The sequence below is a fragment of the Acanthochromis polyacanthus genome, chromosome 22, assembly GCF_021347895.1.
Source record: "Acanthochromis polyacanthus isolate Apoly-LR-REF ecotype Palm Island chromosome 22, KAUST_Apoly_ChrSc, whole genome shotgun sequence".
In the NCBI taxonomy this organism is placed as follows: domain Eukaryota; kingdom Metazoa; phylum Chordata; class Actinopteri; family Pomacentridae; genus Acanthochromis; species Acanthochromis polyacanthus.
The window spans coordinates 10,437,204-10,463,646 of NC_067134.1; the positions used below are offsets into that span (position 1 = coordinate 10,437,204).

The 26,443-nt window shown below is 36.0% G+C and overlaps 2 protein-coding genes and 1 long non-coding RNA gene across 4 annotated transcripts in view; 2 read left to right on the top strand and 1 right to left on the bottom strand.

Moving 5' to 3' along the window:
* Positions 1 to 8,264: 8,264 nt before the first annotated feature.
* Positions 8,265 to 26,443, bottom strand: part of LOC127531904 (uncharacterized) — a 59,117-nt gene continuing 40,938 nt past the window's right edge. Inside the window, exon 2 of the long non-coding RNA XR_007939139.1 lies at positions 8,265 to 8,597. This is a non-coding gene — a long non-coding RNA (uncharacterized LOC127531904). The remainder of the gene's footprint in view (positions 8,598 to 26,443) is intronic.
* s100b (S100 calcium binding protein, beta (neural)) lies at positions 8,430 to 13,766 on the top strand. The gene is made up of 3 exons (XM_022208176.2): positions 8,430 to 8,560; positions 10,582 to 10,737; positions 10,859 to 13,766. Exons 2-3 carry the CDS (start codon positions 10,594 to 10,596, stop codon positions 11,003 to 11,005), a joined length of 291 nt encoding a protein of 96 aa, XP_022063868.1. The 5' UTR covers positions 8,430 to 8,560; positions 10,582 to 10,593; the 3' UTR covers positions 11,006 to 13,766.
* Positions 15,859 to 25,676, top strand: LOC110960800 (small cell adhesion glycoprotein homolog). 2 transcript variants are annotated; one of them, XM_022208175.2, is made up of 5 exons: positions 15,859 to 16,128; positions 17,465 to 17,544; positions 19,221 to 19,314; positions 23,379 to 23,420; positions 23,738 to 25,676. In XM_022208175.2, exons 3-5 carry the CDS (start codon positions 19,233 to 19,235, stop codon positions 23,923 to 23,925), a joined length of 312 nt encoding a protein of 103 aa, XP_022063867.1. In that variant the 5' UTR covers positions 15,859 to 16,128; positions 17,465 to 17,544; positions 19,221 to 19,232; the 3' UTR covers positions 23,926 to 25,676. The 2 variants fall into 2 exon arrangements, with proteins under 2 accessions (XP_022063867.1, XP_022063866.1); XM_022208174.2 differs by lacking the exon at positions 17,465 to 17,544 and having other exon boundaries at positions 15,870 to 16,128.

Below are 26,443 nucleotides of genomic sequence, written 5' to 3' on the forward strand. Positions count from 1 at the left end.
CTGACTCGTTAAAAACTGCAAAGAACTTTTTGTACTCCTGAATCTGGACTGAAACCGACTCCACACTAACACAAAATGACCTTCAAATACAGGGGTGAAAGTAGTTTTAAATTCTTGCAATAGTTCCGGACCGTTCCGGCTTACTTTCACCCCATTCCGTCGATGCTAACCATTGTAAATCCTGTTGAAAGTTTTTCAGCCAATCACAAGAACGTGTGGAATTTCAGGTTTAATTTATTGCTCGCCCCAGTGCAATAAATCAAGCGCACTTATTTGCTATTGGCTGCTACTGGCCATAACAATCACTCTGTTACGGAAGTAGACACGCATGCGCACTCACGTACTGCTGAGTGAACTCCGGTCGATATCTATGAATAGCAGGCAGGCCGGGCGGCGTACCGGCGTACCCATAGATACCGGTGGAAGAGCGGCCTACCGCCAGCAGATCTTTTCCCGGAACTGCGTTCCGCCACCAGATCTTTTGCTGGTACGCAGTTCCGGACCGTTCCGGCTTACTTTCACCTCTGTTCAAATTTTCAAAAGGACCGAGAGATGCACTTATGATCCAACAAAGGCACTAAATGACCCAAAAACGCACGAGTACACAAACACAAAACGACCCAACAAACACTTTAAGACCCACCGAGGACACAAAATGACCAACAAAAGACACAAAGTGGCCCACAAAAGATGCAAAATGACTCCAAAGATGCGCAAATGACTGGATAAAAACACAAAATGACCAACAAAAGATACAAAATGACCCAAAGAAGACACAAAATGACCCACAAGACATAAAATGACCCACAAAATACATAAAATGACCCAAAAACTGCACTTATGACCAAACAAAGGCACAAAATGACACCATAAAATGTACGAATGACTGCACTTATACACAAAATGAGCTTCAAACAATGCAAAAGAAATGCACTTATGACCTACAAAGACACAGAATGAGCCCCTAAAAGTCACAAATAACCCAAATAGGGCAAAGATTGCCTCCAAAAGAGGCACAAAATGATCCACAAAAGACAAAACCAACTGTGCAAAGATGCAAAAGACACAAGAACAGCCACAAAGCAACACCAGACAACCCTAAAAAGACCCAAAATGTGCAAAACACAAAACACCTATGTTGATTTTAAGCATGTTTTTCATCATATTCAGACACTAGAGGTCACTGTACCTTAATAAATCAATTTTAACGACACGATAAAGTGATAAAATGGTAAAACCTGCACCGTTCTGGTTTCAGTCTGATAAAGATGTTCTGGTTTGTTGCTGACACTCTGCTGCCCTCTACAGGTCGACCCAGAACATGACAAACTTTTAGTTTCTCACTTTTTAACTGTATTTTCCTCCAGAGAATCAGGTCTTGACTTGTTTTTTTCTTAATATGGAAGAGGTCAGAGGTGGCAGCATGAATTCATTAGAAACTAGAAAACAAACAAACAAATAAAACAACAAAAAAGAACGCAAAACCCTCCAGACAGAACCCCCAAACAGCTGCAGCCTCACTCTGTTGGTCTCAGGTTTCATTCGGCAGCCAGGCGGTGACTCAGCGGCCCGGAGAAAACCTTTTTCCAGCCCGGCGGGAGGCGCTGACCGGTTGCCACGGAGACGGGAGCTTGGCCGGCTCCGAGGACGCCTCGGCTGTTTGAGGACGACCGTCTCCCGGGAGAAAAAACGCTGAAAAAGACACGACGGAGAGGGAGAAAGAGACGGTGGTCATGAAATGTCTGCGGGGGTTTGGCTCCATGTGAGAATCTGGAATTAAAATCAGCCCAAAAAGACAAATAAATGATGTTTTAACTCCATGACCTGAAATTCAAGACAGAAAATAAATAAGCGAAATAAAATGAAATGAAATAAGCTAGCTAAAAAACAAAAATAAATGAAATGAAATAAATATCTATTATTAAAATAGAGACTGAATGAGAGAGAAAGTAAAGAAATGAAATAAAATGTTTGAAATAAGCAAAGTAAATAACTAAAATAAATTAAATAAACTGTTTATCATTAAGATAGAAAATAAATAAAATAAAAGTAGTGGGGAAAAATAATAAAAATAAATTAATTAAAATGTTTATCATTAAAGTAGAAATAAAGACAGAAAATAAATAAGCTAAATAAATAAAAATAAATGATGAAAAATGTCTATTATTAAAATAGAGACAGATGAATATAGAAAATAAATAAATGAAATAAAACAAGCTTGAAAATTAACTAAAATTCAAAAAAGCCTTTGACACAGTTAATCACAGAGTTCTTATATCAAAACTCTCAAATTCTATTTTTCTCCTGGAGCACTACAATGGATGTCTTCATATCTTTCTGACAGATCACAGTGTGTCAAAGTTAACAGTTTCCTGTCAGACAGTCTCACGTTCTCCATGGGTGTTCCCCAAGGTTCTGTGTTGGGGCCTCTGTTATTCAGTCTTTACGTCAACCACCTTCCGCAGGTGTGCCATGGCTTGGATCTGCAAATGTACGCTGAAGACATGTTCATGCAAGAAGTGCAGAGTTAGCTGCTGAATTCCTGGTCGCCCTCGCTGACCTCTGACCTCCCTCCACTCTGTGGTGTCAGAGAACAGAGCGTCTATTCCACATAAACATGTCTTTGTTGGAGATAAATCCTCTGCTCACGAGGATGTCTACAGATGTTCCATTGTTCTCCTCGAACACTGAAGCTGTAGAAACACCAGAGAAGCTCCTGGAAGCTGGACTCACTCGGATTAATCATCGTTTATCTTTGGCTCTGACTTCTGCTGTCAGAGTGACACCTCCTGTTTGCTCATTTTAGTTTTTTTATCTGAGCTCATTTCATCAAGATTCTGTACAAAATAACAGTCAGGTGACAAAAATTCAGGAACTTTTTTTGGCTGAACTGCACGATGTGTTTACACAGAGCACGGGAATAAATTACAAATGTAAACAAAATATCATTTGTGCCATTTTTTTTAGGCATTTTTGTGCTAATTAAGCATCCTTTTATCCAATTTTTGTGTCTTTATGTGTTAATGTAGTATCATTTTGTCCAATTTTAGTGTCATTTTGTGCTACTTAAACATTCTTTTGTACTATTTTTGTCCTTCAGTGTAATTTTTGTGCTATTTCAGCATCCTTTTGTGCTGTTTTTGTGCTATTTAAGCATCTTTTTCTGCTATTTAAACATTCTTTTGTACTATTTTTGTCTGTTAATGTAAATTTTGTACTATTTAAGCATCTTTTGTGCTATTTTTGTGTCATTTTTGTTTTATTTTAGCATCCCTTTGTGCTATTTTTATCTTTTAGTGTAATTTTTGTGCTATTTTAGCATCCTTTTTGAGCTACTTTAGCATCTTTCCGTGTTATTTTAGCATCCCTTTGTGCTGTTTTTGTGTGTTTTGGTGTCAGTTTTGTTATTTTCATATCCTTTTCTGTTATTTTTGTGTGTATTTTGTGTCTTTTTGTTATTTTTTGCATCCTTTATTACTATTTTTGTGTCATTCCTGTGTTACTTTCGCATCCTTTTGTGCTATTTCTGTCTTTTTGTGTTACTTTAGCATCCTTTTGTGCTATTTCTGTCTTTTTGTGTTACTTTAGCATCCTTTTGTGCTATTTCTGTTTTTGTGTGTCATTTTTGTGTTATTTAAGCATACTTTTCTGCTATTTTTCTGTCTTTTAGGGTCATTTTTGTTATTCTTTTGCATCCTTTTCTGGTACACTTGTCATTTTGATGCTATATTTTAGCATCCTTTTGTGCTATTGTGTCATTTTAACATCATTTTCTGCTATTTCTGTCTTTTTGTGTCATTTTAGTATACCTTTGTGTCATTTTTGTGCTATTTCAGCATCCTTTTCTGCTATTTTTGTGTCTTTTGGTGTCATTTTTGTTATTTGTTGCACCAGTTTCTGCTATTTTTGACACTTTTATGCCATTTTTGCATACTTTTCTGCTATTTTTGTGTCACTTTGTGTCATTTTCGCATCCTTTTGTGTTATTTTTGTGCTACTTAAGCATCCTTTTCTTCTATTTTTTGTCATTTTGTGCTATTTCTGAGTCTTTTTGTGTCATGTTAACTGTGTCATTCTGCACATTTCTGATCCTCTCTCCGTCTATTCGTGGTTGTTCTGTTTCCACTGAGGTTCAGGACTTTATGTTACAGTGAAAAATGAGCCCAGCAGTGAGGAAAAATCACCCAAGAGCAAACAAAAAACCCGGAATCTTGTTGGAATTTGAGGGTTAATTCAGTGAATTAAAGGAAGTTTTGTGTGTCTTTTGTTCAGTGAATTCTAAGGAGCTAAAAGAGGCTCAAATGTTTGATTTCTGTGTGTAACAGACAGATTTTGAAATAAAAACTGTGTAATATTGTAGAAGATAAAACTCTCTTTAAGGACTTTTTTTTTTTAACAAATCACAGTCGAGTATTATTCCTTCAGTTGGAATCTTGACCCACATTACACTTCAGTTTCCAGAAAATGACAGTAACAGTCAGTGAAAGTCCTCTGAATGATCAAACTGAAGGTTCTCTGGGATTCTACACACCGAGGGATCAAGCTGAATTTTTTTACCCCCCAGAATGTTTGTTTACAGCATCTGGGGGGGAAAATCTTGGCGCCGGGACGTTCCAGCTTGTGCCCGTTTTGCCGGAGCAGCCGTAGAGTTTGTGAGCAACGTCTGGCCGAGCTGAAAAGAGCGACTTCATTAAGATGCACGGCCGGTCGCTTCCTGTGAAACGGGCCTTTGTCGGCCGGCAGATGAACCGGCACAGCGAGGCACAATCTGATCACATAGGTGGACCGTTTGGTGTTCAATACTTCACCAGGAAAATACTTCAGCCTCACTAAAATAAATAGTTTGCTGGAAGTTTTAATGAACAGTGACGCATTGAAATCATCCAGGCTCAAAACTATTCAGGTTAAAGTGAATTATTAGAGATATTTTTACTCGTTAACACACTCAGATAGAAGAAAAGACTGTTAGCATATTCTAGTTATTCATCGAGCTGATTTTATTTGATTTATTTTCTATCTCATTCTGTCTCTACTATAAAAACTGAGTTTTAATTTCAGTAATTTTTAGTTATCTAGCTTTTTAAAATTTAATTTATTTATATTCTATCTTGAATTATCTCTAATAACTGATATTTTATTTTAGTTATTTATCGAGCTTGTTTCATTGCATTTTGTTTCATTTATTTATTTTCTCTCTCTATTTTAATAATAGATATGTTTTTTCATTTATTTTATTTTAGTTATTTATCAAGCTCATCGATGTATTTTCTATCTAATCTAACTATAGTTTAACATTTTTTCATTTATTTTATTTATTTAAAGAGCTTATTTTATTTATTTTCTATCTTTAATTATATCTATTTTAATAAAAGATATTTTAATTTCATTTATTTTATTTTTTATTTATCTAGGATATTTAATATTTTTTTTCTATCTTTATCTACTCTATATTTTATTTCATTTTAGTTATTTCTCGAGCTTATTCTTTATTTATTTTCCATCTCAATCTATTTCTATTTTAAGAATATTTTATTGCCCTCATTTTATTTTAATTATCAAGCTGATTTTATTTCAATTATTTATTTTTATCTCTATTTTAATAATAGATATTTAATTAAATTTATTTTGTTTAGTTTTTATCTAGCTTATTATATTTTTATTTATTTTCTATGTCATTATCTGTTTTAATAGTAGTTCAATAACATTTATCAAGCTTACTTCATTTTATTTTGTTTCATGTATTTATTTTGTGTCTATTCTAGTCAGAAATATTGTTTTCTATCTCATTCTGTCTTTGTTTTTCATGTGTTTGCAATGTTAAAATAATATAATTAGTCCTAAATTCAGCGTATATGCGGCCATAAATACAACTATTATCAGAGAACTACAACAGATGATCTATTCCCACTGGTGTAGGCAGTTTAATAAGTCACCAAAGTGTTAACTGCACCCTAAGTCTGGCTAAAACATACCTGCTAATGATTTAAACCTGTATTGTTGAGGTTTTTATGTGTTAAAATCTACATTTAGAGTCCCTTTGCAGCGCTACCTGGTGGATGGAAGCCAGTATTTACGGTCTTGTTAGGACCACATGTCACATTTGAACTTAAGAGTTCCCTAATCACCATTTTTCAACACATAAGGTCATTCTGCAGACCTCTAAAAGCCTGTGAACGTCAGAAACAGACAATGAGTTAAATGTTCTCATCTGGTGACATCGTCTCCTTTTCAGAAATTAGCCTTGAATGAGGACACAGAGAGCTAATCTGAGTTATTCTGGTGAGTGAAAATGAAAGGACACCGTGTTTTTCATAAATACCAGCATTTTTGTGACCTTATTTCTATTTCTGTTCCTTCAACCACCATGAGTTGCACATTACTTGCACGTTGGATTCTGTATTTATCTTGGATGTATCATGTGTGAGCTGCGAGAAGCCTAGATTTGTTAATTTTATTGTAAATATTTAAACAACACAGGTAGAATAAAGTGACTTTGAGGAAATATCTTAGATTTAAGCTCAGCTTTGGTCACGTTTTCCAACAGAACTGCATGTCAGAATGATCAAAGTTGAAAATCCAACGATTCTGTCTGCTTTTATGGTTTCAGGCTCTGATAAAGAATAAATGCTGTAATTTTAGTGATGTTCCTGTTAACGTTAACTTGTGCAGAGGTTCAGAGGATGAAGGATTATTTAGATTCACATTTCTCTGGATTTGTGTAAAAAAGGATTTAAGAGTTTAGTTCAGATGGAACAAGGATGGATGGATGGATGGATGGATGGATGAACGATGGACGGATGGATGGATGAACGAACGATGGACGGATGGATGGATGGATGAACGAACGATGGACGGATGGATGGATGGATGGACGAACGATGGACGATGGATGGATGGATGAACGATGGACGGATGGATGGACGGATGGATGAACGATGGACGGATGGATGGATGGATGGATGGATGGATGGACGGATGGATGGATGAACGATGGACGGATGGATGGATGGATGAACGATGGACGGATGGATGGATGGATGAACGATGGACGGATGGATGGATGAACGATGGACGGATGGATGGATGAACGATGGACGGATGGATGGATGAACGATGGACGGATGGATGGATGGATGAACGATGGACGGATGGATGGATGGATGGATGAACGATGGACGATGGATGGACGGATGGATGGATGGATGGATGGATGGATGAACGGATGGATGGATGAATGATGAATGGATGATGGATGGAAGGATGAACGATGGACGGATGGATGGATGATGGATGGAAGGATGAACGATGGACGGATGGATGGATGATGGATGGATGGATGGATGGATGGATGGATGGATGATGGATGGATGATGGATGGAAGGATGAACGATGGACGGATGGATGGATGGATGAACGATGGACGGATGGATGAATGATGGATGGATGGATGGATAGAAAAAGTTGACTTAACATGAGAATGTTTTGTGCAGAAGATGAGCAGAACATCTGTGGACGAGCAGAAGAGCTGAGGACAGCAGCAACTTAAAGCCGTGACTTTGATTCAGGCTTGTGACTGATTTGATAGATTTTATTCAAAACTCTTATTAGGACAATATTTATTTATTGATTTCACTCTTTATTTACCAGTTTCATTTCAGTCATTTTATTTTCGTCATTTCTCTTATTTTGTCATATTTTATTTCATTTATTTTTCTGTCTCTATTTTATTAGCACATTTCATTTCATTTATTTTTTTTAATCTTTCTAGTCATCTATATTTTAAAAATAGACATTTTATTTCATTCATTTTATTTCAGTTATTTATCTGATTTTATTTCATTTTTTTACTTTCTATTTCCATCTATCTCTATTTTAAGAATAGATATTTTCATTTATTTCATTTTAGTTATTTATCAAATTTATTTCCTTTATTTTCTATTTCTATCTATCTTGATTAATTTCATTTATCTATTTTCTATCTATATTGTAATATTAGACATATGTTATTTCAGTTATCTATCTAATCTACATATTACTTTATTTATTTATCTTGCTTATTTGATCTTATCTGTATGATACGATAGTGTTTCCTCAGCTCCTAAATAATTATGTTTTAGAGGAATGTATTGATAACTGTGGGGGTTGTCTGCACTGTTTTACTGCATTTGTTCTATTTTTGTAAAGCATTTTGTTATAGAAATAAAGCCGAGCCAATGTAGTGTTCTGTGCTTGCTGAACAGAGAATATCTGCAGCACAAATCCAGTCTGGATGTAGATCCTTTAATTCAGTAAAACATCTTATCTCAGGTGAAGAGCCTCTGGTGAACTGCTGACCAGAACAGTTAAACCCGGTCCGTGCACCGTCAGTAAGTCGCTGCAGTGGAGTGAGGGGAGGTGGACCGACCCGATTGGTGGGCAGTTTGACCGGCAGGCTGGCTGACCTCAGATCTGCAGCTCCCCACACCGAACGCCCACAGACTGCTGCCGGATAAAAGCTGCAGAAGCGTCGTCAGCCGCCGCTCTCCGGACTCCCAGCTCCCTCCTGCAGTCGCACCGCACGGTAAGAACATCTGAGGTTTTATACGGCTCTTTTTCTGCTGCAGGATGAGGATTAAAAAGAGGAAAAAGTTACATGAAAGTTAAAGACCTGCAACTCACAGATCCGATAATGCAAAAACAAACAACAGCGGTCAAGTTCAGAAAGTATTTCTGAGCTCCAATGTCAAACATAAGCTTCTGTTTGAGCTTTTATGAAACTTGCAGCATCATGTCTGATCAATGTGTCGCCTCATCATGCAGAAAAATGCATCAAAATGTGAAATAAATACATTAGTAGTGGACCAAATTTTAATGGACTTTCAGCAGGATGATGCCAATTTCACAAGTGTGGTTTTTATTCAACAGCTTATTTTCTCCCTTTCATTTCTGCACGCAGTAAGACAATCAGTTGTTCTGTATTTAGGTGAGAAATTAAACTATAGCTGTTGTTTTTGTTACTTTTTCTGCTGCCAGATGATGATAAAAACAGAAAAAAAAGTTACATGGAAAGTCAAAAATGTGCAACTCAAGGATCCAATAATGCAAAAACAAACAATAGTGTTCAAGTTCAGAAAGTATTTCTGAGCTCAAATGTCAAACGTAAGCATTCATGAAAGTTGCAGCGTCATCTCTGATCAGTCCTCATCATGCAGCTCTTTTAGCATCTGCAACAAAAATGCATCAAAATGTGAAAGAAAGAAATTAGCAGTGGAACGATTTTACATAAGAAAGCCACAAAAATAGGATGATCCTGATGCTTAAAAATTCTAAAATTATTTATTATAAATACATTTTATTTTGTCATATATTCTTTTTATTTAGTACTTATTTGTCTCACTTTAAGTCAGAGCATCAGTTGTCTTGTATTCAGGCGAGAAATTAGATTTTATTGTTTTTTTTATTACTTTTTTTGGTTGAAAGATGCTGTTCAGCATCAACAAAGTTCTGGTGCAAGTGTTAAAAAAACTCTTAAAAATAAATATTAAAAATAGATTTTTCTATCTGCAATGAGAAAATAACTAAATATTGTAAGTTAATTAAATAAAATAATTAAAATAAGAAAAAAATATCTGATTGAAATACAACAAAACTGCCTCATTTTATAATTACACTTGGAAAAGAATAAATTACTGTTTATAAAAATGCAGATTACTGACGTAGACTTGTTTTCTAATTTTTTAACAGTGAAAAACTAAATCTTGACCTTTTTTTTCTGTCAGACGGATTCATTTTAACATCTGATAATAGCTGCATATGAAAAGAAAACTGCAATGTTATAAAATGCTGACGGCAAATATTTGTAATAGAATTATATTTCCAGCTGATTTAAAAAACTGTAATTTTACATATTGCAAAAAAATAATTAACTATCGTAAAAATATATTTTAATGTGTATATTATGAACAGTTTAGGCCTGCTTTTTTCAAAGTGAACATTCAAAAATAATATATTTTTTAATTTACAAGATATCATTCGACCAAAAAAAAAACGATAAACAGTCAAAGTCAAAATGTAATTTTTTTTCCTGTGATTTTATGCAACACTGCGCCCTGTGAGACTGATTTATTTTAATATCTGTAATAAAAATTAACAGATTTTCTGATTACGAAAGGAAAACTCTGAAGTTAAATGACTGTTAACGGCAAGTATTTGTAATATAACCATATTTTCTGCTGATTTAAATACAGTAAAACTGTATTTCACATACTGTAAAAGAACAGTTTAGGCCTCTTTTTTCACAGTTAACATGCAAAATGATAGATTTTTAAATTATTTTACTCTTTTACTGTATTTTTCTGTGATTTGATTGGAACCTACACCGTGTGAGACTGATTTCTTTTAGCATCAGCAGATAAAAATACCAGACTATCTGCTTATGAAAGGACTAAAATTACGTGGGACCAATTCTGAATGGCAAAATCCAAAGAGAGTCACAAAGTCAGTGAACTCTGTCTGCTTCCCTGAAATTATCTTCAACATTCACAGTTCTGCAACAGCAACTCAATCCTGCTGAGTTTCTCACTTTGGTTGTTCCTGTTTAAGGTGAGAAGACAGATGACGATGACCGACCTGGAGACCTCGATGGCCACCATCATCGCAGTGTTTCAGAAGTATTCAGAGAGAGAAGGAGACAAACACAAGCTGAAGAAGAGCGAGCTGAAGGATCTGCTTCACGACGAGCTCCCAGATCTGATGGCGGTGAGACAGAAACCGATAAAAGTTGTATTTTAACGTCTAAACCGTAACGCTGCTGGAGTTTTCTCTGTAACATTCCAAACGCGTTGACTTTTCTGTGTCTTGTGTTCTGATGTGAACCCAGCATGTCAAAGACCAGGCGGCGCTGGACAACCTGATGGAAAGCCTGGACGCCGACGGCGACTCCGAGTGCGACTTCCAGGAGTTCATGACATTCATCTCCATGGTTACCGTCTGTTGCCACGAGTTCTTCGAGCACGAGGACGAGTAAAGGGGAGCTACAGTAAATTAAAAGGAAGCCTAGCAACGCACAAACTGTCGACGCCTTCAGAGCAGCGCAGGGCGGAGAAAACCCAACCAGCGGCCAAAACTCCAGTCAAGTAGTCACCTCGTGTCAAACCAACCTCGTTTTCTCTTCCTAAATACCTAAACAGTTTGTAAAACCTTCAAAACGGCAATGAAGGTTGTTATAAAAGTAGCCAAACAAGAACTAAAGTAGCTCAAATATTGGTTAAGAAGACATTTAGAGGCCTTACTTGGTTGTAAACTGGGCTAGTGATTTGTTGTTTCTCTCATAGTCTCATAGTTTACATTTTACAAGTCAACTTCTTGCTAGCTTTTGGCTATGGCTACCACCTTTGGCTACTGTGCAGTAATCAATAATTCAAGATTCTTCTTTTAAAACAGCCAAAAAAGGCCAGTAAAGTTGGAAAATCTTTTAAACGGCAATGAAGTTTGTCGGAAAAGTAGCCGAACAAGAACTAAGCTAGCTGAAGTATTGATTAAGAAGACTTTTAGAGGCCTTAGTTGGCTATAAACTTGGCTACTGATTTGTGATTTCTCTCATAGTTTTCACTTTGTAAGTCAAGTTCTTGCTAGCTTTTGGGTATGGCTACCAATTTTGGCTACCATGACGTAATAATTCAAGATTCTTCTCTGAAAAAGCCAAAAGGGCCAGTAAAGTTATAAAATCCTCAAAACGGCAACGAAGTTTGTTAGTAAAGTAGCCAAACAAGAACTAGAGTAGCTGAAATATTGACTAAGTAGACTTTTAGAGGCCTTAGTTGGCTATAAACTGTTCTACTGATTTATTGTTTCTCTCATAGTCTCATAGTTTAATTTTACAAGTCAACTTCCTGCTAGCTTTTGGGTATGGCTACCAAAACTGGCTACCATGAAGGAATCAGTAATTCAAGATTCTTCTCTTTAAAACCCTAAAGGGCCAGTACAGTTGTAAAATTGGGTAGCAAGATGTTATGTTTTTATTTCTGTACTATTAAACAGTCCTTCCCTTTCTATGAATCAAGCTGGCTGGAAGTTTTGGAAAGTGTTGACAAGGTTTTAGGAATGGCTACTACTTTTGGCGGCAAGTGGCCCAATGAAAGTGGTTTGTAAGTTTGCCTACACTTCATCTACTTTGGGGATTTTGCCAGACTAATAGATTACATCGTGACTTAATCATTCTGACAGCCACAAATCGTAATTTTTACCGTTAAAATCTAGGATGGCCACTAAATTGAGAAAGTGGCTAGCAAGTTATTCAATTCAACAACTTAAAGTTATCTGTGTCTGAAAAACCTTTCTGACTATCAAAAGTTGAGAGTAAATTAGGTATCATATTAACAATACTGAATTGGCTTGTAAAAGCTTCAAAATGATGTGTGAATTTTAGGTTCACTAGCTGCTATTTTTAATAAACTTGAGTTCACAATTAAGTAGTTGACCGCTGCTTAAAAGTTGGACGTCAGATTTAAACAGCTAGTAGCTATTTTAAAACGCTAGCTGGATTTGTGAGTTTTTCTGACAGCCACCCGTCATTTCATTTGATATTTTGCACGTCAAAACTAAGGAGGCCACGGAATTGACAAGGTAATCAAGTTCTGTAGCTATCCAAAGACGACTGTGTAAAAATGTAACTGACTATCAGATTTTTAAAGTGGCTTGTAGGTTTGACTGCACTTGACGTAAACATAATTTCATTTCAAAAGTTTTGTCAGATTGAAAGATTTAATAGCGACTTATTCTGATAGCCACAAATCATGAAATCAAGATTTTGCTCTATAATCTTAAATAGCCGCTAAATTAAGAAAGTGGCTAACAAGTTAATCAACTCCAACACTTTCTTAAAAACACTCCTTGTTGCTTGTCACATTTTGAAACTGGCTAGTAAGTTAGACATGCCATCAAAACTATCAGTTGGCTCGTAAAAGTTTCAAAATGGCTAGCAAGTTTTAGCTAGTGAAGCTGCTAATTTGGTAGATGACTACTAGAGTTTGTCCTTGTATTAAAATAAGTTAAATGTCTAGTAATGTTTCAATGAGGCTTTTAATTTGTTAGTTTTGGGGAAAAAAATTAAAAAATTTGCACTTGTAGTCTTAGGAGGCCACTAAACTGAAAAAGTGGCTAACAAGCTAGTAGCCACAACAATCAACTGACTAGAAGAGGCTGTATATGAAAATGTCAATGACTATCTAATTTAGAAAGTGACTAGTAGGTTAGTTGTTGCATAAAAACACTTAACTAGTTAGTTAAAAAAAAGAAAAATAGCTTCAGCAAATTTAGAAGTGACTCCGAAAAACAGTAAAATTTCAATTTTTTTCCATAATTTGTTGTTTTACTGTTAAACAAAAGTGTGGCTTATTGAATTTGTACGTTGCTAGTAGGTTTGTCCGTTTTAAATGTTTCATTTATGTGCTGTTGATATTTTTTTTGCAGTTTTCTCAGATTTAACAGTTGTTTTTTTGGTAGCTGTTAAAGAAGTAACAAGAAATTCTTTACTAAAATAATCCTAAGAAGTTGTGTTTTAGTGTAGCTGAGTTTAGCTCTGATTAGCTTCCTTCCCTGATTCTGCTGCAGGTTTAACTCTGTTTTAGTTCATCTTCAGAACAAATGCAAACTGTCAAACAATCTAAAAACAACACAAATAGATCTAAAAACTGTGGAGCAGGAGAGTTTGTCTGACGTGTTTTCTGAAATGTGGACTGTTGGTTTGTTTGGACGTCGGCGGAATGAATTAAATTATCAGTTTGAGAGTTTGTGGATGTTTATTGTGAAGACATTCTTAGAATAAATTCATCAAATAAAATGAAAACATTTCTACTGATTAAAAGGAAGAAGGCTATCAAATGATTTTTACCGAGGCTAACCTTTTCTTATTATGGGCTGGTTTTCATGAATAAATTCAAATAAACGCACAGAAACACCATAGTAGCATTTTGATAGCGCTTCTGCAGAGTCGCTCAGCCATAAATCATCAGTTAAACGTTGTTTTTCTCAGCGTTCAACAGTTTAACAGCAAAGCGAGCGCCATCATGTCGATCAGAAGCTAAACGTTCAGGAAGCTTTAATGACAAAACAACTCCAAAAATGCTTTCTGTTGTTTAAAACGTCACATTTCTGCACTGGGCTGCAGGTGTTTCCTGTTTAACGCAGACTGAAATCATAAAAAACTGAACTCCCAGCAAACTGATTTTAATGCCCAAAAAGGCACATGCATACCATTTATACAGTCTGTCATTAAAAGAATTAAGTATAATTTAAATAATTTGTTTTTATGGCTCCAATTTCATTCTGTTTTTGTGGATAGCAGATGTTTTATGAATTAAATCTGATGAATTTTCCACTTGAAGTACATCTTTAAATGTCAACAGAGGGGAACGTTTGGGCTGCCAGCACAAGTTTTTAAACTTGACTTCATTTTAGAATGGTTAAAAGCAGCTAAATAGAAGCAAATTTGTGAGACACTGAGCTCCATGTTCACGGGAAATTAGCACAATGCATGAAAAAATCCAAACATCTGCTGAATTTCATTGAGAACACCACTCGTGCTGCGTCAAGAACGTGCAGATTTTACGACCACACCAGCACAAATGTCGCTGTTCTTGCTTAGATTCGGTTTAGTGGGACTTATTCCTTCCTTCCTATGAAACTTAAGGTGAATTATCACTTTTCTGACCTGGTTTAGGAGATTTTCTGCTCATCACAGATGGTGCCTGACGCGTTTCCATAAAAAAGATCTCCACAAAGTGCTGCAGGAGCACTGGGAGCAGAGCAGCACCGCACAAAGAGGCTTCTTCAGGGTGTTACAGCTCCATCTTCTTCTTCTGTGTGTTTGCAAACAGACCACTGAGCTGGTTGGTTGTATATCTGAAGAGATGAGCAACAATGTTGAGGATTTTTTTAGGCTAAACGAGTCAATTAAGTGTGAAAAATGTTATCATCTGTGGCCCAGAACATTTCCATGCTTACTTAAAGGGGAACTTCATTTTTTTTCAACCTGGGGTCTGTTTTCATGTCATTTCAAACATGTGAGTGATGGAGAAATGAATTATCGACATAGCTCCAATATTTAGCCAGGCAGGCAGCTTAGCAGCTCAGCTAGCAGCTCAGCTAGCGAGAAGTATCGGGCAACTGGCCCCCCCGCGTCAAAGTCCGCCCTAACGTGCTTTTGCCCCACACTGACCGGCTCGGATAGTCTCAATGAGTGTCCCACAACATACTAAAACACCGGTTTTGGCGGGAGCTATCGCGCGATTTCGGAACGAGATTTGCTTTCTAGCGTCCTGAGATTTGGATACAGACCACAACAAAGAGCGATCACCAAGTAATGTGGAGGTTTTTGTTCACTTCTCATCTCTAGAATGTTGTGGGACACTCATTGAGACTATCTGAGCCGGTCAGTGTGGGGGAAAAAAGCATGTTAGGGCGGACTTTGACGTGGGGCGGCCAGCTGCCCCCTACTTTTCGCTAGCCGAGCTGCTAGCTGAGCTGCTAAGCTGCCTGCCTGGCTAAATACTGGAGCTATGTCGAAAATTAATTTCTCCATCACTCACATGTATGAAATTACATATGGAAACAGACCCCAGGTTGAAAAAAACCAAAGTTCCCCTTTAATGTGCCGTAGCATTTGTAAAATACGGGTTAAATGGTGAATATCTTCTTCAAACTGGACTTTTTATCTGAAATGGTGTCATGTTTCTTTATAAATTGAGTAAAAAGAGGCAGCAGCTCGTTAAAATAAACTCGAAGTTCTTCTTCTTCTTGATGGCAGAAACAGCTGTTTTTATTATCGATTAACTAAAAGCAGTTTTCACAAGAGCTGAACAACTTGAACACACACACAAAGAGAAACGAGTGTGTGTGTTAACAGATGATGCAAGAGGCGTTGTCAGCTGCACACTTTCAGACATCTGCAGGCCGTTTAGCATCAGGAAGGTGGAGTCAGCGCCGCTATTGGCCGGAGGGGGAACAGATCCCGACCCTGGGGACCGACACCACACCCATCTGTAAGTGTGTGTCCATGAGTTAAGTGTGTGTGTGTGTGTGCGTGTGTTGTCTAGCACACGCTCTGTTGTGTTGCCTCGTCTCAGAGCTGCCTGCTGACTCTCAGAGCTGGTGAGTTTTCCTTCACATTCTGTCGTTTTTGCTTCGCTTCTTTGTTTGGTTTGCTGCAAAAAGTTGCTGCACGCTTGAACAATCATTCACTAAATCTGGCTGTGTATGTTTGCTTTTTGAATTAAACCTCTGCTGCAGTCTTTGACCAATATCAGCACAAATAGGGATGTGTCAATAACGAGAAAATGCAATAATTTAATGATAAAGTCTCACATTTCTGGCTTCATGCTCTGCAGCTGTGAGAGTTTTGTGTCTCTTGTTTTGGAGACAAACACTTAAAAATCTTCAAAACGGCAATGAAATTTGTTAGAAAAGCAGCCAAAGTAGAACCAAAGTATGGGCCAAGAAGACTTTTAGACGCCTTAGTTGGCTATAAACTGGGCTAGTTATTTGTGATTTCTCTCATAGTCTCATAGTTTTCATTTTACAAGTCAAGTTCTTGCTAGCTTTTGGGTATGGCTACCAACTTTGGCTACTATGAAGCTATCAATAATTCAAGCTTCGTCTCTTAAAAAGCCAGAAGTGCTAGTAAAGTTGTAAAATTTTCAAAATGGCGATAAAGTTTGTTACAAAAGTAGCCAAACAAGAACTAAAGTAGCTGAAATATTGGCTAAGAAGACTTTTAGACGTATTAGTTGGCTATAAACTGGGCTAGTAATTTGAGATTTCTTTCACAGTTTCGTAGTTTTCAAATCTACTTTATCATTATCAAGTTATTTGAGAAATCAGACAAGTCCTTGTTAGCTTTTGTGTATGGTTACCAACTTTGGCTACCATGAAACAATTAATAATTCAAGATTTTTCTTGTAAAAAGACAAAAGGGCCAGTAAAGTTGTAGAATCTTCAAAATGGCAATGAAGTTTGACAGAGAAGTAGCCAAACAAGAACGTAAGTAGCTGAAATATTGGTTAAGATTTTTTAGTGGCCTTAGTTGCCTATAAATGGGGCTAGTGATTAGTGATTTCTCTCATTGTCCCATAGTTTTCGTTTTACAAGTCAAGTTCTTGCTAGCTTTTGGGTATGGCTACCAACTTTGGCTACAATGAAGCAATCAAAAATTCAAGATTCTTCTCTTAAAAAGCCAAAGGAGCCAGTAAAGTTGGAAAATCTTCAAAACGGCAATGAAGTTTGTCAGAAAAGTAGCCGGACAAAAGCTAAAGTTGATTAAATATTGGTTATGAAGATTTTTAGAGGCCTTAAGTTCTTGCTACCTTTTGGGTATGGCTACCAACTTTGGCTACTATGAAGTAATCAGTAATTCAAGATTCTCCTCTTTCAAAGCCTAAAGGGCCAGTAATGTTGTAACATACATTTTTATTTCTGTATTATAAAACAGTCCTTCCCTTTCCACGAATCAAACCGGCTGGAAGTTTTGTTGTGTCGACAAGGTTTTAGGAATGGCTACTATTTTTGGGGGTAAGTGGCCCAATGAAAGTGGTTTGTAAGGTTGTCTACACTTCACGTGATCATAATTTAGAGCTTTTAAAAGTCCTAAACAAGTAAAAACATGTCAAGTCAGGGATGTGTAAATATCGTGAAAATGTATTAATTTAATGATACAGTCTCATATTTCTGGCTTCATGCTCTGCAGCTGTGAGAGTTTTGTGCCTTGTTTTGGAGACAAACACTTTTTAATCTCATTCCCTTGAGTTTATGATTCAGTGTGTGAAAAGCTGAAGTTCCCCTAAAAGACTCCATTGTTTGGTGAAATCTGGTGATTTGTTTGCAAGAAAAATGTCACTTGGCTGCTTCGTGAGGTCAACATACCACTGACGCAACTGCTGATAAATGTTGACGAGTGAAATTCTCTTTTTTGGGCAAAAGCTGTTCATCTCTGTAAAAAAACAACAACAAAACAAACCTCCAGGCAGAGACTTGAAATCTTGCTCCAAACAGTTCAGTCGTTGTGAAACAAGAACAGGTTGATCATTTATTCTCCCCATGAGTCATTTAAAGAAATGCTGGTCGACTTCCAGCCAACTTCCTGTTTCTCAGTCCCTAAAACATGGCTGGTAGTTAGCTTTACATTAGGAGGATGTAAGACTGAACTAAAACTCTTTGTTATTCACTTATTTTAATGTGTTGATCTTCATTTTAAAATCAAAGACTAAATGAAAAAGAACAAAGCATCTGTCATCACTCGTAGGTTAGCTACAGAGCGATTACCAATCTGTCCACCTTGACCTCCTCCCTGCTTTAACCACATAGATGACAGTTACTATTCCTGTGGCCACTAGAGGGCAGTGTCACTTGAGAGTAAACCACAGATGTATATAAATCACTATCTTGGCAGTTTTTGACTCCTAACTCCTGACTAATCCAAAAATTAGCATAAAGCTGTAGTGTTGGCATCACTAAGGGAAACACGTCTTTAATCAAACATAACTTTAAGCCCTAATACAATGTAAACAGACTGATTTATATAAAAAAATCTCTCCTTATGCAGTTGTTTTGGATGGAACGTTTAGCTACAGACACCACAATGTGATTGTGAAGGCGATTATTTCTGCTGTAAAGTTGTACATTTTAACATAGACTTCAATGGGGATTGACTCGCTTTTGGAGTCAGCCTCTAGTGGACATTTGGGGAACTGCAGCTTCATATTTTTGTAGCACAAGACATTGCTGCCTGACATGATCAATTAGTAAAATAAAATAATTTAAAAATTTAAAAAAGCACAAGTAAATGATAAATGAAAACATGCATGTTTCACGATTTAGCTTGAAAATGTCAACAGAGGAGCGACATTTGAGCTGCCAGCATAACTTTTTAAACTCTTTTTAAAGCTAATTTTTAAGATGTAGAGGTGAATGTTAACAAGAAATTTGCTTTAAAATACATAACACATGAAAAATCCAAATATATACAAAATTTCATATATATTATACATACATACAAAACAATTAAGACTTTAATAAAAACACAATGTCAACATCCGTGTGTTGGTCCAACACTGTGATCCAGAAATAAATATCTCAAAAGCTACTGGATGAATCATAAAGCATTCTGTGGACATTTATAAAACGCAGAGTATGAATCTGAGCTATTCTAATGTCTTCTTATACTGAATAACGATGATATTTCTTCACAGATCGACGACAGCATGGACCCCTACCCGACTCAAGCCCCCGTTACTGAAATATTTCCAGAAATAACCAAAGCTGTGACCAAGATAACGACAACAGGTACATATGTGTGGAAATGACTGTTAGCTTAGCTTAAACTCTGGAAACGAAGGCAAACGGCCAAGAAACAGTCATGAGTACGATCGCCTCCAGTAAAATTTGTCAAGGTTACATTTTATGACATGGATGCAACCTGTTTATTGGTTTATTGTTGCTTTTCCTTTTCTTGGCTCAGAAAAATGCTTCAAATAGGAAAATTCTGACAATTGAACAAACAAATGAGTACATTAACAGAAGAATAAATCAGTCCATTTATAATGTAAAAATTGTAAATACAAACTGCAGTCATGTCATGTTAAAGGGAATTCAGAGTTTTGTTTCTTAATACATTAAAGACAATTTATTGCAAAAGATGTGAAAAAGTATTTAGGACTGGCAGGTCAGAAATGATGGTTTGATTCTGTACTGGAGCCAAACTTTGCACAACTCCCCGCTATAAAAACCATTAGCATCGCTGCTTCTCCTGCTTATTTATGACTTACTAAACCTTCTGCAGCCTACAATTTGCTGTGCTTTGCCCTAAAAGTGAGGACAATATTCCATATCCATCTGACCTGTTCGGTTCGATTGAAACAAACTCAGGTCGCATTGCATGATTCATTCATGCCGCTCTGAAATCTGTAAGTTAGCAGCTTCAGCTACCACCACCCAGTATTTCAAAGCAGACAATGCTGATCATTTTTCATGATTTAAAGTCTAATTTCATAAACTTTTAGTCGTTCAAATTTTATCCGGTGGCTAAAAACAGTTTTCTGTGGTAAAACAAACCAAAAACACACATTTATTTACTCAGTTAGTTCTCTAATTTTATAAATTTGTTGATTTTTTTTAAGTCATTTTAATTCAGTATTACAGTTTTATGCAGTTTAACAAACCAAAAATAGATGTTTTTTTTACTCCTCTACTTGTTAAATTTGATAAACTTGTTGATTTTTCAAGTCATTTTTTACTCTGTTAGTTGTCTAATTTTATAAATTTGCTGCTTTTTTAAAAAGCTTTTTGCAGCGTAGCAAACTAAAAACACATATTTATTCATTCTTTTTCAAAGTATTCCTTCTCTGAACCATATTCCCTGATATTTACTGCCATCCTGTTGTTCAGTATTAACTTATATACAAGCTTACACAGTGAGAAATAAATTATTGAAGATTAACTGATCAGCTTTGCAGGTGCTGCTAGCTCTGGACAAGCTAAGCTAAGCTGTTAGCTGTAGCTTCATATTTCTAGCATAAACCACACTGAAGATGTTTAAAAGTGTAAATTATTACCTTAAAACATACTAATTAAAAAGAAAGGTGCGATAAAACTCAAAGAAAGTCAGTCTACTTGGAGAAAATTCAGATTTTTTTTGGATGTTAGTGTTGCCTAAAGTAGCAAATCCTCTTTTCTAAGCACCAAAACAGCAGATATCATTCCTGATATTTCCAGATCGATGCGGCTGAACGATAAAGTTTCACATGTTTGTATTTGTGTGAATGTACAGGACACTAAAGCGACGTCTGATAATCGATTTATAATGAAGGAAGAGGCAGTTTAGAGGACGGAGGTTGTGCAGGAGGTGTTGGCGTTCAGCAGGGAGTGTCTTATCAGCTCCAAAGCAGAGCGAGTGTGACGCCTGGAGGGGGGGAGGGGGGTGTCGCTATGGAGATAAGGCCTGGCCCTGGTTCCCACAGCGGGGCCAAAGAGGGCCAAAGCAGGCTATAAACAACCCCGTCCCCTGGAAATTAGACCGATATACCGTTAATGTGCAACACCACGAGGGAGGAGAGGTTAAGTCAGTGAAATGTTCATTTTTTCTGCAGTCTGTTTGTAGTGACTGCAGTAAAAGTAACCAGCTTTTTAGAATCTGAAGTCAAACAGATTCAGCAGATACAAGCTTTTTGTCCCACGAAATTCCCATAAAATTCCCACAAAATTGCAATAAAATTCCCATAAAATTCCAGGAAAATTTTCATGAAATTCCAGCAAAATTCCCATAAAACTCCTGTAAAATGTACAGAAATTTCAGGAAAATTCATGAAAACTGCCATGAAATACCCACTATATTTGCGGAAATTTCCTACAAAATTCTAAATATAATCCCCACAAAATTGTCAGAAAATTCCAGGAAAACTTTTATAAAATTTTCAGTAAAAATTCCAGAAGAATTCTCATAGGGTTGCTAGAAATTTTCAAGAAAATACCAGGAAAATTCCCAAAGAATTGCCAAGAAAAACAAATTTAAAATTTAAAGTTTCATGAAAATTCCGTGAAAATTAGCATAAAATTCCATTGCAAAAAAATAAAATCCCCCAAGAATTTAAACAAAAAATTCCATCAAATTCCTGAAAAATTTTGAGAACATTTCATAAGATTTCAGGAAATATTCCATGAAAATTCCCATGGAGTTCCTGAAAATGTTCTATAAATTTCCGTGAAAACTGCCATAAAATTGCCACAAAATTTCATTGAAATTCCCATCAATGGGATGAGAATTTGCATGAGAAACATCAGAGCAGTAAATCCAAAACCAAATTTAAAAAGTAAATGTTAAAATATCTACAGTATGTAGAGTCATAGAGGATATGAAAGGCATGTTGTTTTTATAAAATCACCATTTATGAGAACCACAAACTGTAAAAACAGAAAGAACAAGATTTTGAACTTTCCGATGGTCCTTGAACTACTCATCTATGATCCGCTTTCAAACACATCCAAGCTTAAAATCTGGAAATTGTTTTTAAATCACTTTATTCTGCGTGTCTCGTTTAAAATGTTGCCAAAAATGATCCGTCTTCTCTAACCAGGTTCTGATAAAAACAAAAAATTCTGCACTTCTTGGTGCAATTGTAAAGATATTATTGATTCAGCTGAAAGCCACAGTTACAGGACAACAAGTCAGATTAAACAGGATGGATTTAAAAAGAGCAAAGAAAAACAGGAACTAGTGAAATAAATAATGAATATAAAGTCGCCTTTTTATTTTCTAATGTTGGAAAAAATGCTTCACATGTCGATTCTAGGTTTTTATTAATTTTTATAAATAAAATTATCAATGAAATTCAACTTTTATTTTGTCTTTTTTATGATTTGTGCCATTCTAAATCTCTTTCTCCTTCTATTTATGATTTTTCTGTTTTAGAGTGCGGTGAAAAATGAGCCCAAAAAAGCTTCACGAAACAGATATTTGTCTCAGGTTGCTGTTTGTTGTGCTGTGTGACGGCGTGTTGAAGCACCGAGGCACTAAAATAGACTGCGGGTGTTTGAATTCCACGCATGGTTGGAGTCATAGCAGAGAAAAAATAAATTAAAAAATCAGCTGCCGTGCCAAATCTACAACATGAGCTGCTGGGCGTGGCGGCTGAGACAAAAGAAGTGAAAACGGATTTCAAAATAAGCATAAAATTTTGATAAATAATAAATATATTAATAATAAAATATTCTGGGGAAAATTATAGAAAATTCCAAGAATATTCCCAATCAATTACTGGAAAATTTCTTGAAATTTTCATGAAAATCGCCATAAAATTCCCACACCATTCAAAAATAATCCCCACATAATTGTAACAAAATTCTCAAATTCCCATAGATTTCCTGGAAAATTTCTAGAAAACTTGATGAAAACTACCATAAATTTCCCACCACTGTAAAATGAAATCCCCACAAAATTGCAATAAAATTCCAGTGAAATTCCCGGAAAAGTTCCATAAACTTTCAGGAAATATTCCAGGAAAATTTTCATAGAATCCCTGGAAAAATTCTTTTAAAATCTGGGAAAATTCTCAAATATTCTTTTAAAAATTCCATGAAAACTGCCAGAAAATTACCAGAAAATTTCTATGAAATTTAAGGAAATATTCCAGGAAAATTGCCATAAACTCCCACAAAATGTCTGGAAAATCCCCAGAAAATTAAAATAAATATAAATGAGAAATTTACCTGACACTCACTGAACCAAATGACTGTTTTCGAGACTCTTTGCAGCTTTTGGAAGAAGCTTTGTGACTTTATCCAAGTCTAAAATCCAAAAACAGCAAATTTCAAGTAAGTTTCATCAAGTTTAACATCTATTTCTGTCTTTCCAGGCGTCAATACAGATGACGGAGATTTCGCAGCTTTGATCGGAGGTGAGTTTTCTTATTATTTTCAATGATGCTGACTTACAGTTTGGCCTCAATGACCTGATTTAAAGTTTAACTGGAGCTTTGATTTTATCACAGCACGGTTTTCAGCCACCTTTACTTGATATTGAAGCACATTATTTACTCAGTACTGACTTACTGACTTATATCTTGTGTTGTGTTCACAAAAATGATGAAAACGTTTAAATTTCAGCTAAAGAAATAGGTTTGAGTTGATGTGGAATCACCCAGATGTGTGTTGGGCTTTAGGTTTTCTTATTCCTACATCTTCTGTGGTCTCATGTTTCCACCTGTCTTTGCAGGAGTGGTCAGTGCGGTTCTGCTGCTGCTGATCTGCGTCATCACCGTGTCGCTGTGGTGTCTCTCCAGACATAAAGGCTCGTACGTCACCAACGAGACGGACGACGACGACGACATCGACGACGAGTCGGTCGGTTCTGACACGGCGCTGCAGAGCAAAGAGCCTCTGAAGAAGGACGACGAGGAATAAAGGGGAAAAATTAGATGAACGTAGACTCCAGTAGCTCTCAAGTGGACGACTGAAGAGTTTAGTAGCTTTGGATTCAACCACAAAGACGAGAGAAGGAAAATCTATCAGAAGTAGCCCGTTTTCTAAACCTGCACTCAGCAACTTTGCACATTGGCGCCACCAAATGGCAGCAAAAGGGAACCGTTTGTAATGTGAGGGCTTTAGCTCTCAGAAACCCCGTCGCTTATAAATAAAAAAATGGCATTTGCTTTCTCTGCAGTCCAGACCTGCGTTTTCATGACTCGTTCATCAAAAATACACTTTTCTATTTTAATTAAAAATGTCAAAATGAACTATTCAACATCATAAACGGTGAGCTACGGAGGCCCTGAGGTGACAAACGTACCGACAAAAACAGAAAACTCAACTTTTTATAAAAAGTAAACAACACGCTTTGTAGAAAACAGATGTTTATTTTAAAAATTCTGAAAAGATGTTCAAAAACACTGCATCTACTGTTGTTGTTTTACTATCTTGTTATACGTTTCATTACTCATTCAGCAAAAACACACTTTTCTAATTTAATTTAAAACTAAAAATGTCAAAATCAGGTATTTAACGTCATAAACGGTGATCTACGGTGGCCCTGAGGTGACAAACGTACCGACAAAACAGAAAATTCAACATTATCTTCTAAAAAAACACGTAAAATGAAAGAGAGATTGTTTCTTAGAAAACAGAAATAATTAATACAACTTTTAAAAAAAAGATTACCACAAACAAGGTAAAAATTCAGAGAACATCTTCGAAAATACTGCATTTATTTTTCTATCTTGCATGTTTTCTATTTGAAAACATAACAAATATAAGAAAAAAAGTGGAACAACATTTCCAAAAACAGCATTTTTTAACGCCGTTTTTCTTACTTTATATCGTTTTTTTGTTTGTCTGTTTGTTTGATTAGTATATTTCCTGATATTTTGCTGTTTCTACATTTTTTAAATAGTTTTTTCTTCACATTCTTCACATTTCGTTAACTTAGACGCAACAGAAAATCGATTCTTTTTGTTGCCGTTTTGCACGTGAAGAGCACAGACTGTTTACACAAATAATGTGATTATTTACAACTAATCGGACAGAAAAACTCAAAGAATCAAACAAAATGCCTCGTTTTTCACACTGCAGGAGGAAAATTGCAACAATAGCAACAAACTCAGCTGAAAATAACAAATGCTTTTAGAAAAATGTCTGTTTTTGCAAAATTGGAAGCTTTAATTCAGTTTTAGTGGCAGTTCTATTTAACCATGAGAAACTCTTGGAGCTTTTCTGCTCCAAATGTCTCATTTTCAGCATTTTACATCAGACAAATGTGATTTTTACAGCAGAATAATCGTTCTGCCAAAGAAGCTGTGAGGCCAAACTAGCTAACGAAGCAGGCACTGATAAACATCTAAACTGCTGGTGGTTTTCTGCCCCATTTGCTGCCATATTTTAACTCCTAACTCCAGATCAAACTCTGACTAAAACGTTTATTTGACTATTTTCTTTCCCAAATGGTGCATTTCTGTCTGCTTCTTCTCTATTTTACTGGACGTTTTTTGACAAAGGAAAAACGAGAAGCAACGAGCTACAACAAGAAAAGTCGAAGCAAATCAACGCTTAGTTGGAACAAATCCATGTTTTGTACTGTTAAAGTAGTGACAGAAGAGATTTAGTGGTTTCCTATGTCATGATTGTGATGTTTTTCTAAGAATAAAGGTTCAACTTTCTGACGTGCTGTAGTTTTGTTTTTTATTTGGTTCAACTATTCCCTCTTGTGGCTGAAATAGAAAACTGCTCTTTTGATTTTCAGTCCATTTTTCTGAAACCCAGGAAGTTTTACACAATCCTGATGGTGACTCTTTAGTGAAGGATCTATGGGAGAGAAAAATGGCTCTTTCAATACAACTGCATTTATTAAGAAGTTATTAAAATTAAGATTCGTGTTCATAAGATATCCATTCTAGATATAAAGAACATAAGTACAAGCAGTCATAATAATAAGAGGAAGAACAACAAGGCAAGCAAGAACAAGAAAAAGCGAGAACAAAAAGAACTGGAACAAAAAGAACAAGAATAACAAGAACAAGAGCAAGAAAAACGAGAAGAAAAAAGCACAACAAAATGAAGAATAAGAAGAACGAGAACAAGGAGAACTAGAAGAACAAAAAAGCAAGAACAAGAATGAGAAAAAAAGCATAAGAAGAAGAAGAACAAGAAGGACAATGAGAACAACAACAAGAAGAACAAGAGCAATACCAGCAATACCTAGAAGAACAACAAGAATAAAAAGAGCAAGAACAATAACAAGAATGACAAGAACAAGAAGAATGAGAACAACAAAAGAAGAACCAGAATAAGAATAAGCTGTACAACAAGCAGAAAGAAGAACAAGAGTAAGAACAGGAAGAAGAAGAAGATGAACAAGAAGATGAACAAGAAGAAGAAAAAAGAGGAGGAAGAAGAAGATCAACAAGAAGATCAAGAACAAGAAGAACAA

Excerpts from the sequence above, each read along its gene's own strand:
- LOC110960800 (XM_022208175.2), top strand. The coding sequence starts at position 19,233 with ATGGACCCCTACCCGACTCAAGCCCCCGTTACTGAAATATTTCCAGAA. Across the intron at positions 19,315-23,378 it reads GACCAAGATAACGACAACAG|GCGTCAATACAGATGACGGA; the intron begins GTACATATGTGT and ends CTGTCTTTCCAG. Across the intron at positions 23,421-23,737 it reads TTTCGCAGCTTTGATCGGAG|GAGTGGTCAGTGCGGTTCTG; the intron begins GTGAGTTTTCTT and ends CTGTCTTTGCAG.
- s100b (XM_022208176.2), top strand. The coding sequence starts at position 10,594 with ATGACGATGACCGACCTGGAGACCTCGATGGCCACCATCATCGCAGTG. Across the intron at positions 10,738-10,858 it reads AGCTCCCAGATCTGATGGCG|CATGTCAAAGACCAGGCGGC; the intron begins GTGAGACAGAAA and ends ATGTGAACCCAG.